Source organism: Bombus terrestris, chromosome 18 (assembly GCF_910591885.1).
Source record: "Bombus terrestris chromosome 18, iyBomTerr1.2, whole genome shotgun sequence".
Lineage (NCBI taxonomy): Eukaryota > Metazoa > Arthropoda > Insecta > Hymenoptera > Apidae > Bombus > Bombus terrestris.
The window spans coordinates 4,117,573-4,133,141 of NC_063286.1; the positions used below are offsets into that span (position 1 = coordinate 4,117,573).

The 15,569-nt window shown below is 37.1% G+C and overlaps 1 protein-coding gene and 1 long non-coding RNA gene across 16 annotated transcripts in view; one reads left to right on the top strand and one right to left on the bottom strand.

Annotated features, from left to right (window-relative positions):
• LOC100647243 (tyrosine-protein kinase Btk29A) overlaps nucleotides 1-15,569 on the bottom strand; it is a 328,457-nt gene that overhangs the window by 11,657 nt on the left and 301,231 nt on the right. For 13 of the 15 annotated variants that reach the window (XM_048414083.1, XM_048414084.1, XM_048414096.1 and 10 more), the window contains 2 exons: nucleotides 4,557-4,618; nucleotides 4,192-4,275 (listed from right to left, as the gene is read on the bottom strand). In XM_048414083.1, the coding sequence (XP_048270040.1) occupies nucleotides 4,192-4,275; nucleotides 4,557-4,618 (146 nt within the window). Of the gene's footprint in view, nucleotides 1-4,191; nucleotides 4,276-4,556; nucleotides 4,619-5,817; nucleotides 6,576-11,536; nucleotides 11,656-15,569 lie in introns of those variants that run through there. The other 2 variants (XM_048414093.1, XM_048414082.1) reach the window with 2 other exon arrangements.
• Nucleotides 11,799-14,590, top strand: LOC105666704. The gene is made up of 3 exons (XR_001099541.3): nucleotides 11,799-12,024; nucleotides 12,090-12,288; nucleotides 12,648-14,590. It is a non-coding gene; the product is annotated as an uncharacterized LOC105666704 (long non-coding RNA).

Genomic DNA, 15,569 nt, shown 5'->3' on the forward strand with positions numbered 1-15,569 from the left:
CTCCAAGATTCACGGGTTCAATGATTAATAACGTTCGGCCTATGTCGCACCTGAGTCCCTTTAGGTACACACGGACAATCTTCTTTGTAGTTTCTTCGATCATTAGCTTGCGTAGAAGTGGTTGTGGGTACTCGTTGGTTACTGCGTACAGTAAACGGTTGAGTATTCTTCTGAACCGAATATTAAAACTCTGCACTGATTCTTCTCGTCCCTGTCTCAACTCTTTTAATTGTTCCCGATATTCTTCCGAAGTCACTTGAGCTGCCACATTGTTCCTCAGTGCGTTGTACAGATCACTATAGCACTCAATGGGGATGTTGCGGATACTTTGAGCTGCTTTTCCTACTATTTTTTCTACCTTTATTGCTTTTAGCAATAAATCTTGCTCCATGCAACGGTCTTTCATACTGCTCACTTCTTTGATGAATTCTTCCACACCTACATCATCGTCTCCGTTGAGCATTGGAATACAACGTATTGCATCCTTAACTCGCAGAGTGGAAAGAGCGGGTGAAAAATAGCCTCTTTCTTCAACCTCGGGTTGTTCGGTGTCGATGTGCGCAGGTGGGATGCCTGGAATCGTTAACCCGGTCGGTTCGCGTGCCCTAACCGTACTCCCGGTGCGATTAATCGCCGTCGATTCACTTTCGTTGCCTTCAGTAATGATGGAACCAGAATCATCGGTCGCAAGGGATCCGAACCCAGTCCGTAGCTCTGCGACGGTTCTCCTAATATTTCCGATTTCTGCTACCCAGCGTCTATTTGTTTCGTCACTTTGCATAGACAAACGTAACATATCCTCTTGTAAACGGGCAATACTCTCTTGCTGTTTTTGAATGCTATCCAATATTGTTCGCAACGTTGGATCCGTTGAAGTAGAAGTTTGAGATTCGTTTGTCTTAGACATCTTCCTGCTCTCGGGCGAAGATGAGTCTTGGCTACTGAAGCTAGATTTTCTTTCACGGTAACGTACGAAGGAATCCAGTTTACCTTCCTTTGTCACTTCACTCGGTTCGTGATAGTTACTTCGTTGTTGCGGATGATCTTCCGTAGATGATGAATGTCTTTTGGTTTCCGAACAAACACTTTTCACTATCCTGGCAGGATCACCAAAAATGTCACGTAAAATAAAAAGCAGGAGGCTCGAACGAAAAGAAAAAATTAAGATAACAAAAAAACAAGAGAATTTATTTCTGAATTTACACTGACTGCGATTTTGTTCTGAGCTCCATCCGTGACTTTCCAAAACTGAAGCTCTTACAATTTGACTTTCGGTAACATCTGTTTCTCCTTTCTTTGTCATCCCTCAATATCCCCAATACCCTGTAGGCGTACGTGACCGTTGTCGCACTTCTAGGACATTCGGTGGAAGGACCGTTAGGATACAGATGACTCATTAGGCACTTCGGCGATATACATTGTCGCCAAGGTCGTCACATCTCTATGTCCATCATCGGTCCATCGGATTTGAAGTATGCCGGTCGTGACACTATCATCGATCCATTTACCATATGCATTGAGTTCGTTAATTCAATTTATTCACATACTTCCGTTCTTATTGATACAGCGAGGATTTAGAGAACTATTCTGGAATGTCTAGTAAATTTTCGGAAGCCATAAAATATCTCTTTGTTAATTTAACATCTGATGAAACGAGATGCGCCGTACATGTTCCAAGTGTTTTAATGGGACCAAGGTTTCTCTGCATATCAGAGGATAACCAGAGAGCCCGTGGAATGCTAGAGATGCTGCTGCTTACGTCGAATAATATGATCGACGCAGGATATTACACGGACCGTTATTTAACCGCAGGATCCAGCTGTGCCCAGATTATAACTTGGAAATGTAACGCTGGTTTCGAATCTTTCCACGACGCCACGTGTTTTGAATTAAAACGGCACGATCGACCGATAATTTTCGAGAGGAAATTGCTGACTATGATCCTTGACCGAACTTTGTTTCCTCGTTAGAAGCATGTGGTGATCCTAGGTACACCATCTATTGTTAAAAACTTTCCAAGCAGTTATATCTTTTGGTGAACTAAATATTACTTGGTTGTTAGGTTGAAAGTAACCGTAATATTTTAACCAGACGGATTCTGTAAAAAGAGAAATTACATTTCTAACGACATATACATTTTTCAAAAATTCTTTATTTTCTCCGATTTTGCTTGCAACCTGTACTTTTGTATTCTTTCTTTTGTAATATAATATATTAACACGTTGAATGTCACGCCAGTTTTACACGGTTTGGCCGTGGCGCCACGGTGAATTTTTTATTATGCCATACATATAATGTTGAAATATTACCTGCAACAGATATGCTACGGTGTATAATCATTACTAATGAATTTATCTCACTGAGGTCACCGGTGATCGCGGCGCTGTAGTGCAATTTCGCCCGTTTCATTTACTGTTTGCGATTATCAATTATCTCATATTGTTTCTTCGCGTTGCTAAATAATTGTTCTACGTTATTAGGTCCCGGGACTTACTATAAACCATAATCCATCCCTCGGTCATACTTATTCGGATCAGCAATAATCCTAAAGAACCATCACAAGATATAGCATTTTTTACTTTACTGTCAACGCCCTTAATTGCCATTAAACTTAGGGTTATTGTTGGTTAAGGTAAAACACGGAAAAGGCGGGCTTTCCCATGTTCGACAGCTACTGGTAGGGAGCGCACATAATAGATGTATATTTCATGTATAAATAAAACTATTTTTATATGTTTTATACCGTCACCGGTGACCGGCTCTCAACTTGGCCGTGACACGTCGTGGAAGTTAAGTTAACCTAACCCCAACATAATCCTATGGCATTAAACGTATTGAGTAATGTAATATAATAAGAATATAATAAGAAAAAGCTCGTCAGTAAATAGGATTCTATGGAACATTGTATCCGTATTTGTTACCGTTCTATTGCTTGTTTTCAAGTATTTACAAGTTAGAATAACTAGAATTAGACGAAAAATCGCGCGCAACAACGATTCTTGAATATTTTCTTAAAATCGCATAATCACGTGAAATGTGACCTATCGAAGGTAGCAGAATTATTTAATCCACTTATCCACCTAAACTAAAATGTCTACTGTGTCAAGCCAGAACCAGGTCATTTTGGAACAAAAAATACTATCTGTATTTTTCGCAAGGAATGATCGAAAAAGTTCAAGATTTTACTTAACTGCTTCGAAAGCTTCGGACAGCGATGCAAAGTTTCTATATCCTCGTAATTCAGTTCGTCTGTCCGATTCTGTATGATACAGCGCATGAACCAAATCGATTTATGGTGGCGCGGTTATTAACGTAATACGTACGCGTGTTTGGATTCGATAGGAGGAGCAAGTGCTGAACGCAATTAAATTGTGGTTAGTCAAGTTCCATTTGAACCGATACAAACGGCGTAATTTACGCAGTTCTGTTTACTACGATACCTTTTAATTTGCATCGTGGTATAACACAGATTCTCAGGATAATATTTACCCTCATATGATATGATACGCTTTATTGACGTATAGTTTTCATCTCTACGACGCGATCCGATTCGACTTCGTTTGGTACAGTTTGATACAACCGGCTACGAATCGATTCAACGATTTAAGACGATACGTACCACGTAATGCTAGTTTGCTTTTTTCCTTCTTTCACGTTGTACATAAAACGATTCCAATCGATTCAGCTCCAGTGCACGCGCTACGATTTAATTCGATTTGATAGGAAACAATGCAGTTTCCTACTACAGACCGTGGTAACGTTCGGTTTAACGTCGAATCGTAAACTATATTCGCTATGTAGCTACTCTAGCTGAATGCGATTTCGTACCATTCGAACGCATAATTATTGGAATCTTCGAAAAACACGAAAAAATATGGAAGGCCCATTTACAATCGAATATCGACTGTCGTTTGCTTTTATGTGATTCGGATTTCCGTTTCAATGGGCAATTATTGTGGCTTCAGGTTCTCCCCGGTGTAATTAAAACTGCATTATAGAACCGTCCGTTAAACGACCCCGTGCATCGATCATTTTTATCGCCGTTTAATCGCGTATTACATATTTTATAACCTATCGATATGCTTGTGAACGTCGTACCACGCGGATAAATCGACTCGTGATACGGTTTATTGTGAGTGTTGTTTTTGTTCATTCTTTCAATAAAAAAGCGAAAAATAGAGTTTCCCTTACCTTTACGAGGGACAAATCGCCACCCTCGATCGCTCGAAAAGGGTACAGAGCTACCACGACCTTCGTTCTCAACATTATCTTGTCCTGCAACATGTATTAATTGTTACTCAATTTATCATTTTTACGTTACTCAATTTATCATTTTTACGTTACTCAATTTATCATTTTTACGTTACTCAATTAAATCAAAAAATTAGGTTACTTAATTATTTAATTACGGAGAAGGTTTTTTTTTAGAAATATATTATTACAGCGTGGTAAATAATGTTATATGGAAAATAGAGATATTTATCTGTCATCTTGTTTTCTTTTGGCGGAAGGATATGTAGCTCGTTGAAATATGAAAGAAGGATTCGTTACTTTACCTTGGCTTTAGCAGATGGGGTCCCAGGTGTGCCTCCTGGCATTATTGGAGTCGAGGGGGTCCCTGTAACATAAACATTAAAAATTTTCTTCAGCGATTGATTTGTTAAAATAAAAGATACATTTATTTTAAAATCGATGTATTTCATATACAGTCGCTTACGGTCAACAGCATTAAATATATTTCCGTATTGGACATATTGTACTATGTTAAAGCTGCAAAATGTAGATGCTTTATGTAGGATAACAAGTTAAAAAAAAAACGGAAATGTATTCTTATATTTTCTGCTTTAAGTTTGTAGAAAAACTAATTTCCATCGTCCATGGAAGAGTTAATTTTAGTTACAAGTATATATATATATATATATATAGGAAAATATGGAAATATATAAAAAAAGGATATAACGAAGAAACACTTGTACGGTCCGTTGAAGTAATTACTTCAAGAAAAACTCTACATCTTTGCTTTTGTATATCCATGAACAGCAAACTGCTGTTACAAAGAGAATAGGATTTAATGAAAAAGATCCCAAATAAGAAGAGGTGCATATTACTGTGCCCTAGAATATAAATTTTGTTTTAGATTACAAGGTCTAGAAACAAAAGAGCTATAAGTAGATTTCTATCGCTGTTTCTTGTAGCCTTCAGCTACAGCCACACACCAAGGTTAACTTTTTGGTAATGTCCTTTGCTATAAATACATGAACATGCTCTCTATCCTTCTTCTTCCTATTGTATTGTAACACTGTAAGAGTGAGCATCTGGATCAGCCATTCGTTCCTCTATCAGTCAACCTCAACAATATCGTACATTAAATTAATAAATAATGGTAACAATTTATTTGATCTTGACCTCATACACTATACCGGTACTTATACTGTTGAGGTTATTAGATGTATGAACAGAGGAACGCGTGGATAAATTGTAAAGTAGCAAATATATTTTAATACAAAAGTATAAGTACAAGTAGAAATATAATTTTTAATAATAAAATATAATTATAAGTAGACATCGTTGCCTGTCTACTGTCTATAGTCTGTCTTCGTCTCAGTCTATTGCCTATACGCTGCCGACGGCTTCGGTGCTTGAGAAAACTAGAAAGACCAGATGTAGTGTTTTGTCTTAAATATTCAAATCTTGGTTTTGGCAACGCCTTTGTACATATATCTGTCAGTTGCTCTTCGCTTGTTACATTCGTTACATCAACTTCGCCTCTATTGTATAAATCACGCAAGAAATGATATTTTACATCAATATGCTTACTTCTTTGATGGAATTCTGCATTCTGCATTAATTTCAAAGCAGTAGTATTCTCTACACGTAGCATATACTTAAAGATCTCTATTTTCACCGTGTTGTCGAATTTTTCGAGGACGCTGAACCATTCTTGTTGACCTGTCATATGATCCGTAGCTTCTGAATCGAATATCCAAACATCATGGTTTGCTGCTTGTATCGTTGAGGTGCTTTCTAATAGACCAATTTCGCTGTGATTTCGATTTTGATTTCTGGGTTCCTGGTCGTCTCTACTATTGTTTTCTTTATTATTTTTGAAGCAATTTTTACTGGTGTGACCTTTCCTTTTGCATATAAAGCATCTAAAACAATCCTTTTTTAGATGGCCAACTTTTCCACAGTTGAAACAGCTTGGTCCTTGTTTCTCGTATTCACGTTTGTTTAACTGCTTTTGCCGTTCCCTTCTATAATTGTTACCTCTTGTTACTAACGCCACCGATGTTTTCTGGTCGTTTTTCTTCCATCTGATTTCTTCCGTCATCAGCCTGATACTAAGCCTGTCTAAAGTCTTCTTTTCTTCTTCCACCGAATCCCACGCACTGTGAAAATGGTTAAATTTGTTTGGTAATACCGATAAAATGCGAGATATCAGCATTTTCTCGCCAATTTCACTCCCAAGGGCTTTCATCTTCGCCGCTATCAGTTCCAACTTTGATAAATTGTGAGAGACATTTTCAGATTCTTCCCACTTAAAATCGAAGAATTGCTTCTGGACTATATTTAGATTCTCATCTGACTTCATGTCATATACTGCATTCAACTTTTTCCACATATCATGTGCTGTTGTGCAAGATAAAAGAAGGTCCAACGGTTTCCTTCCTATTGAGGTCACAATTAATTTTCTTGCTAACCGATCTGCCTTCAAAAATCTTTCACGGGCGATTTCTTTCTCCGCGCTGTTACCTGGATGACGCAGATTCCCCTCACACACGTTGATCAGGTCGCCATCTTCTTCCAAAAGCGTACGCATGACAAAACGCCACTGAAGCCAGTTTTCTTCGCCACGTAACATCTCGATCTTTGCACTTGCTGATTCCATTTTACCACTATCACTTACTTTACTAAGCACAACACTTTAACAATTTATTCACTTCGCGTAACTACTTTACAATTTACAGCTTTGGGCCCATAACCTGTTGAGGTTATTAGATGTATGAACAGAAGAACGCGTGGATAAATCGTAAAATAGAAAATATATTTTAATACAGAAGTGTAAGTACAAGTAGGAATATAATTTGAGCTGGTCACGACCCGCACGCTAGCAGTGTTACCCTATAACTGAAAGCCCCGAAGCCATCGTCGCCTGTCTACTGTCTATAGTCTGCCTTCGTCTCAGTCTGTTGTCTATACGCCGTCGGTGGCTTCAGTGCTTGAGAAAACTAAAAAGACCAGATGTGGAGTTTTCTTAGAAGTGGTGACCACTTCAACGTAAATAATAACAATTTATCTGATTTTGACCTCATACACTATACCTATACTTGTAGTTATTTCAATATAATTTTCTATTACAAATTCATCCATTCGTTCCTCTATCAGTCAACCTGAACGATATCATATATTAAATTAATAAATAATGATAAATAAATTGTTGATTTTTACCTCTTACATTATACCTGTACTTGTACTTATTTCAATATATTTTTCTATTACAAATTCATCCACTCTCCTCTATCACTTAACCTCAAAAATATTACACATTAAATTAATAAATAATGGCAACAGTTTATTTGATCTTAACCTCATACTCTATACCTGTACTTGTACTTATTTCAATATATTTTTCTATTACAAATTCATCCACTCTTTCCTCTATCACTTAACCTCAACAATATCACACATTAAATTAATAAATAATGGCAATAGTTTATTTGATCTTAACCTCATACACAATACTTATACTTCTTTTAATATATTTTTCTGTTACAAATTCATCTGGTCGTTTCTTTATCACTTAACCTCAATAATATCACACATTAAATTAATAAATAATGGCAATAGTTTATTTGATCTTAACCTCATACACTATACTTGTACTTATACTTGCTTCAATATATTTTGCTATTACAAATTCATCCACTCGTTGCTCTATCAGTCAACCTGAACAGGGTCTGTAATTTAGAACTAGTTTTCACTTTTCGAAGCATTCACCATTAGTCTGAGATTTTCACGGCAGCGAAGCTGCTTCGTTCGTTTCCTGAGATAATTATCGAATGTAGCATGGAGAAGAGTTTGGAGAAGAGATCTCACAACTTACATTTAATGAGCTTACGTTGCTTGCGATGTTTTTAATGAATACTAATGAACTCTAAAATTTTGTTCCCCTTTCCTCTAAAGGAAAAGTCCGGTCTACGAAGCGAGCTTTTTTTACCGAGAATAATTGCACTCATTCTCGCAGGAACGATCTATGAATGTGAAAGAAAAGGACAACTTTTTTTTTCTTTAATCTAACAAACAAATTTTACGATGTTCGTTTCTTTTCTCATCGTCTTAAATCGCCTTAATTATGAAATGGAAAGATAGCAACTTTTTGACGAAATATTTATTGGCAGAATAACCGATGCTGTTACGTAGGTAAGTTGTAAATTAGAATTTAACTGGAATTACAGTGGATTTTATTACTGAGCCAATTAATCAACTCTTTCTCTCTCTTCTCGTTGGTAATTAAGCAGAGATTAAAAGTTTTCGTTCTATTTATTTCTCCGTTACGAGTGCAGACGATAATCGTAACGAACGTACTCAGAATATTATTCATTTATGAAACAGGATGTTAAAAAATTCGTTTAATTCATTCGACTAATAATGACATTTTCGTTTGCATCAGACGTTTGAGAAATGTTGGAGTTAAACTTTGAACAGCGATTTGTCCATCTATAGTATAATAATTTATGATACAGAGAACTATAATTAAAGTACAGTCCTCGAGAAGACTACAAAAAATGCTTTCGTTCAACGTATATCTGTAAAAATATTATTTTATCAGATATTCGAACGACTACGTTTCTAAATATTCAAATTTATTTCAAATAAAATCCAAATCATTTTGAGAAATAAAAAAAAATTCAAATTACATAGACAATGAAATACAAATATTGACGAGATGAAATTCCTTTCTTTTTTGTACCTGACCGAAGTGTCGAGCGTTAAAACAGCTGCTCATTTCGTAGAATCTCGCTCGAAGGTTTCGAACATTCGTCGCAAGCAAAGCAGACGAGCCACTCTATCGGGTGTTCTAATAACGCACGCGAACATCCAGTGAACACGCTAATAGACAACAATATATCCATTCGTGTTTTATGATACATCCTCTGTATCTCGTAATATTCGTTCCAAGCTAGGAAAGAATCATAACGAATCGTAAAAAAAAGAGAATAAAAAAAAACGGATATGAAAGGAAAAAAGAAATGACGAGAACAAACGATGGGTCGGCTAAATATTTTCGTTTGCTGTGAATCGACCGATTTACTTTGATGTCAGCGATATTGCGACTGATGTTTCGCTAATATTTTGCGAACAGCATGTCGAGCATCGTTTCGATATTCGCATAGCTTTTCCTCTTTTATAGTTTTCATTTCTATCTAGATATGTCGCAACAATAGAGTTGCAGCTTCGTTCTGCATATTTCCTTTCCTATCTTTTTTTTCGTCTGTATATCTTTTTTTTACCTCGAAGCGAACTCAACTTCAAACGTGACCTTTATATAAGAATATGGCTGTGTTGCCAATTGTTCACTTGCCTGGAAACGAGACGGATGAATGAACATTTACAAAATTAAGCGGATCAAGTTATCTTATCGAGAAATTCAATCTCCCGCGGTATCTCGTCGAATTTTATTTACTTTTAACGTCTCGTCGCCGATCTACGTTGCATATTTCTCCACGAGGAACGCTCGTCCATTCGATCTATCCAACTTTCTTTCCAAATTACATAAATTGACAATAAACATAATATTAATAAATATTACATAATAAATATTACATAAATTACAATAAAATGACATTCCATAAATTCGGGGAACTCTCTGGAAGAAAGATTCTATAGGTCTATTAGAGATGTATACAGACTTTCATTCATTTCATAAATATAAAGAAGAGGAAATTTATATGAAAATATAGAAATTTATCCAACGTATAATCCTCTCTATAACGTTCGGTAGGCAAGGTAATTCTCTATTTGGGTTTCGGCTTTTTAATTGTATTTATGTAAGTATCATTTTGTATAAGTATTCACTTAAAATGCTAGAAGTAATACTTTCGACGCAGCCTTGTGAGTCTCTTTTCTCAGAAGTATAGTATACAATAAGTATAGGCAGCAATAACGAGATAGTAATAACTGTGTTATGTATAATAACATTAAAAAAAACATAACATTAAAATATAGTATAGGTTTTGAAGGTATTACGTATTGTTCGAGAACATTGAGTTTGAGGATGTTTCCGAAACGAGCAATTTGCATCGATACCCGGCTTTCTCTACGGATCATATTTCTGTTTTCTCTTGGTTTCATGCAGCGACTCTTTGTTAGTCTCAATTAGCGTAACGCGTAACGAGCTGCAGCTCGTTAGCTGACTAATTCGTTGATAAAATACACGATTCCATGATCCCTGTACAACCAACTGGACTTTTCGTTTTAATTACTCTTTCCTCTTAAAACTTTCGAACCTTTCGATCAACCGGATTCTAGTTGTTTGAATGATAACCATAATAGCATTTTCTTAACTGGCAAAGATTTTGCTTCGTTCACCGTCACGATCTCCGCCAGTTCTTGCAACTGGTTGATGGTGCTTCAAAAGCTTCTTGCACAATCGAGTTAACCCTTTGCACTTCTATGTGGAGTGTGATTCGACATCAGTCTTTATCTCAGGCGTTCCTTTGTCGAGTCTCACTCGACATTCTTTCATGTCCAAATCAATAGATGTCGCGCACACGTTATCGACGCTCTTACCGAACTGGCTTACTTAGTTAACTTATATCAATCTGCTCAGAGTTTGAAAATTGTATACCTGTCACCCTCTAAATATTTACAACGAGTGAAAGGCGCGAAATAAATAAGGACTTTGACAGTAGTGATAGTGATGACTATATGCAAGAAGTAGATCTTGAGTACAATATAGTCGCTAAGCGTTGGAAACTGCTTGTAACGAAATTGAAATAAAATTCCGAGTGCAAAGGGTTAATACTATTGAACAAATTTTAGCGAAATTAGCAATATTCATAAATTCTCTCGGCAGCAACTAGCTTGGCAATAAGGCAAAGATTTACAAGTGAATTGTACGAATTACAATTCGATCGATGGTATTTGCGATACAAAATTGTAAGAATATGAAAACTGTTTGTGTAATAAATGTTTATAACCTATGCTTTGTCACTTGGTAATTCATTATCATGTAAAAAGGTTTCAGTTTTACGTTCGTTAAATAAATAATTATGCCAGATGTTCGTGTCTCGTTCGTATTCGACGAAGAAAAGAGAAATATACTTTCTTCGATAATTGATCAATAATCAGGTAAGATCGCGACTAGTGGCCAATTAGCAAACTAATCGTAGCAATTGGCTACTGTAGCATGGAACTTTCTTGCTATCCTTCTGGTCGCCCGCTTTTATTTTATTTTTTTCTTATTTTTTATTTTTTCTATTATTTAATTTGTACTTTACAATTTGTCCAGCTAGACTTTTATTTGAAAACATACCACGACGCCAGAAATTGCAACGAATCCATGATCCAGCCAAAGCCAGCCATCGAGCCTCTCCTACGCCTCCTTCCACACCACTTTTCCAAAGATACTATCGTCGAACGTTTAAGTGAAAGCTCTAGAACCACACAGACTACGCGTGAACGCGCGTTCCGCACAGGTATTTTAACCTCACCAACTATCCTCAAATTTCGTATGTTTTCACGTTGAATAAACAGAGAAAATAAATCGAGATCGATCAACGAAATATTTTATCGCAAGGAATATAGAAAAGCGGAGAAACACGGGGCAACTACACGTGACGAAGAATGATAGATATAGTTAGGTTATCACTCGCTAACTGTAACCGAATTTCACGTATTCCCGACGCGCTCCCAAGAAACAGACGAAGAAGAAAGATTTAATCGAGAGAAGAAATATTTAATTGCAAAGAAATATGAAAACTCGTAGGAACTACGTACAACGAAGAAACGTGAATTTTACAGGTAATGATACATAGATGGTTAAGCTTTCACTCGCGAATTGTGATCTAACTTCACGTGTTTTTCAGATAAATCGAGATCCAGAGGAATAACACGCCGTACGAGAAAAAGATACAGAGATATAGAGAATGAAAACACCACACGATGAAGAAACGTGGATTTTAAGGAGGATATGGTATATGGTTAGAACTATGACTAAGAGAAACGCGGTTGCAAGCGAGAGTGCAGGTGCGTACACCGGCGACACTGAATGCCGGAATATCAACGGTGAGCGAAGGACGATATCACAGTTAGTCTCCACCCTGTCTAGACAAAATCAATGCGACCTCAACCTCCTGCATCCCCTCCAGCATCCCTTAGACCGTTCAACGTCCCCACGTGCGTGCGTGCCTGCCTGTCCTGTGTCCCTCTCTCTTTCGAACTTCCTCTTTATGTCTAGTTTCATTACCGGAAGCAGTCTGCCGCTGCTCCACTCTATGGAGTGTGTACTACGTTCACCGACTACGGATACAAGTTGCTACTTCTTCCTTTCTCTTCTCCCTCTCCTACTTTCGTGATTTCTTTTTCTCTTCCTTGTCTATCTCTTTTGTTCTTTCCTTGGTCTTATCTCTTTTCTATTTTTGTAGGGAACATGCTGTTTCATGCACGAACCGGCACGATGGTGCTCGTCACACGTAGCGACGTGGATTTTTGTGAGTGCTACACATGCACGAAGAGACAAGAGCGAACGGATCGAGGGAAAATGGAACGAGGGAATGCAATTTGAGACTGTTAAAATGTCAGCGATTTTTGCGACTGGACAGGAAATGTTTATTAACGGCCGTTGCCGGCACCACGTTTTACGCAGTCGGATTTCGTTTCGCTGAAATACGGCTGTTTGGAAAACCGATAATGCGTGTAAAAATGTTCGTGTCACCGAGAGGTGGTGCGAAAGAAGCTGCCGGCATTCGATACGGGCGTAGTGTGTGACACGCCAGCTCTGGCTTACGAATGGCAAGTCACCGTTGAGTCTCACTAACGAACAGTTAATTTCGCCTAGTATCACGCTCTTTCCTTTGTTCAACGTGACAGAGTCAGTTCGTAGTAGCGCGAGCAATTTTATAATACGTTTTTGTGCTACTTGATCGAAACGATGTCCAATCAATACTCCAGTCAAAGGGCAGAGTAGCTCCTGACCATTTCCGCAAGTGGTGATACTATAAGAAAGCAAACTTGACGATAAGAAGAAACGTAATATTAGATCGTCTATGCAACGTATTCGATAGATGAAACTAAGTGAAAATTGTTTAAAAGCAATAGGATACTACAGAAAACCAGCATGATCGCATGAAATGGTTAAATCTATTCTGATACTTTTATTAGTGTGAAACGTAATTTTGCAGAACACATCAAAACATTTTCACGAAAAAGCAGAATATTGTAAAAGTCGTACACGATCATAAAAAACGCCTGTCGTGATAAATGCGTAAATATTGAATAATACAGCAGACATACGTACTACATGAAAACGAAACCAAATCACAGGGACACTATACTACCACATAGTCAGTCCGGCTCTGTTACCATCGATATACCATAGCTCTTTCCGTATCATCGGACAGTAAAAACGTATCAGCACGCTCTATTTGTTTGTTCGTTTCAGTCAAGTATTTGTATCCATATCTCGCCTTGAGACGAGAGTAGACGTTCTTAAATCATTCGAGGGCGAGACACGATCGCGATGCATTAATCTAAAAAACTGATGAACCACGATACAACAGTATCTGGCTTTCTCCTCCCATTTCTCCTCCTGTGAACTTTGCGATAGAAACAAAAGGATTAACCTCGACCGATAGAATCGTCCGGGGTAATTGCTCGTTGGAGCGACAAAATGTTAGCTAGAAACACGAATACTTCTATCGATGGAGAAGAGAACGCTGGAACAGTTGACCTGTTTCGAGTAGTTGCTCTGTATACGATACACGACACACACGCGTCGCCCATTGTACGGTTAGCGAGCGCGAATACATTATTACTTGCTATTATCGCCGTTACCGAATGTTTCACATTGTTTTCCATTCTTCAACGATTTCTCAACATCGTTCGAATGCAGTCGAGGTGGAAAAATATTCAGTCGAGAACGTTTTACGGTTTCTACAAATTTATTAGCGAGGCTTTATTATCTTTCGTTTGACAAATTGCGTTGATAAGTGCACTTCGCAGCGTGGCTCGAACAATTCTCTTGATTCTTTGAAAGGTTTACGATACCTCCATCGCGCCTTGATTTTCTCGAACGTGTATACATTTTTATATTTTACGTCCAATAGTTTACGATCTGCGTTCTGCTGTTCTTATCATCTGGGTTATTCAGCGACCAATATTTCTGGTAACAATGAAATGCTTCTTACGAGATTTTGTATATTATTGTTATTTGATAATTGTATTATTTCTTTTTTTTTTTGGTCATCCTTATGATATATAAACTTTGTGAAAATGAAACAGCTTTGTGAAACAGCCAAGATTTCTATCACCAGGTTTTTGTCAATTAATTTATACATAGTATTAATTTATATATATAGATCTGGCTCTCGCAATTGTATAAATATTGTATAGCAATTTTCAAATTATATATATATATAGATATAGATATAGATATAGATATAGGTAGTTCTTAATTTGAAAATTGCTGTTTACCCTGATTTAATTTAAATTTGTATAATTGCAAGAGGAAGCATATCATTTCAGTTAAACATCAACGAAGATTCGATTAACGATCTTCATTTCAAAATGTTATTTATCTCGAAATAACATATATTAAGTAATAATCTAATGGTAAAGCGGATTATATCTGAAATTCTGCAAAGGTTTTAATTAAAGAGATTATTGAATTTCTGTCGAGTAAAATCTGTCTCATTACGAGAATATTTAATCTACCGAAATTTCAGATTCCTCGACAAGAGAGAGAAATTTCGATAGACATGTTCCACGAGTAGAAAGTTCTTGGAAAAAAAGGAGAAACATGTTCGTTTCGATTGAAACCGAGACTGTTCGTCCTCGGAACTAGGACACGATTCCTCTGCTAATTTGAAAGCACTTTATTAATTTATCAGCGGCTGAATTTTCTTGAAAAACCAGATGATACTTCGTTCAAGCGAATTTTTTAGAATTTTAATTACGGAGACGCAGGCGATTTCGGATAAAACGTTTTTGTCAAAAGCTTCCCTTTGCCCACCTAACGTTCACCACGATCGTGAAATTCCGTGTTTCGTGTTGTAAATTGCTTGGAGATAATTATCTTAGAATATTCGCGCGGTCGAACGTGTACTGTAAATTAACGCGAAGAGAGACAACGAGGAAAAAGGAAGAGAAATTTGAGGTGCATAGGCCGTGATAGTGTAGTTGCGGGTGTAGATGTCACTACTGGGGTATTGTTGCTTTTCTTCTAATTTAGATGCGTTTTTTTTTTTTTTTTTTTTATATTGAAATTCACAATTTGTCCAATTTGGACATTTGGTGGAATTTTTTAACAGTTAAATTAGCATGTTGGTGGCTACCCCCAGCGAGGTACC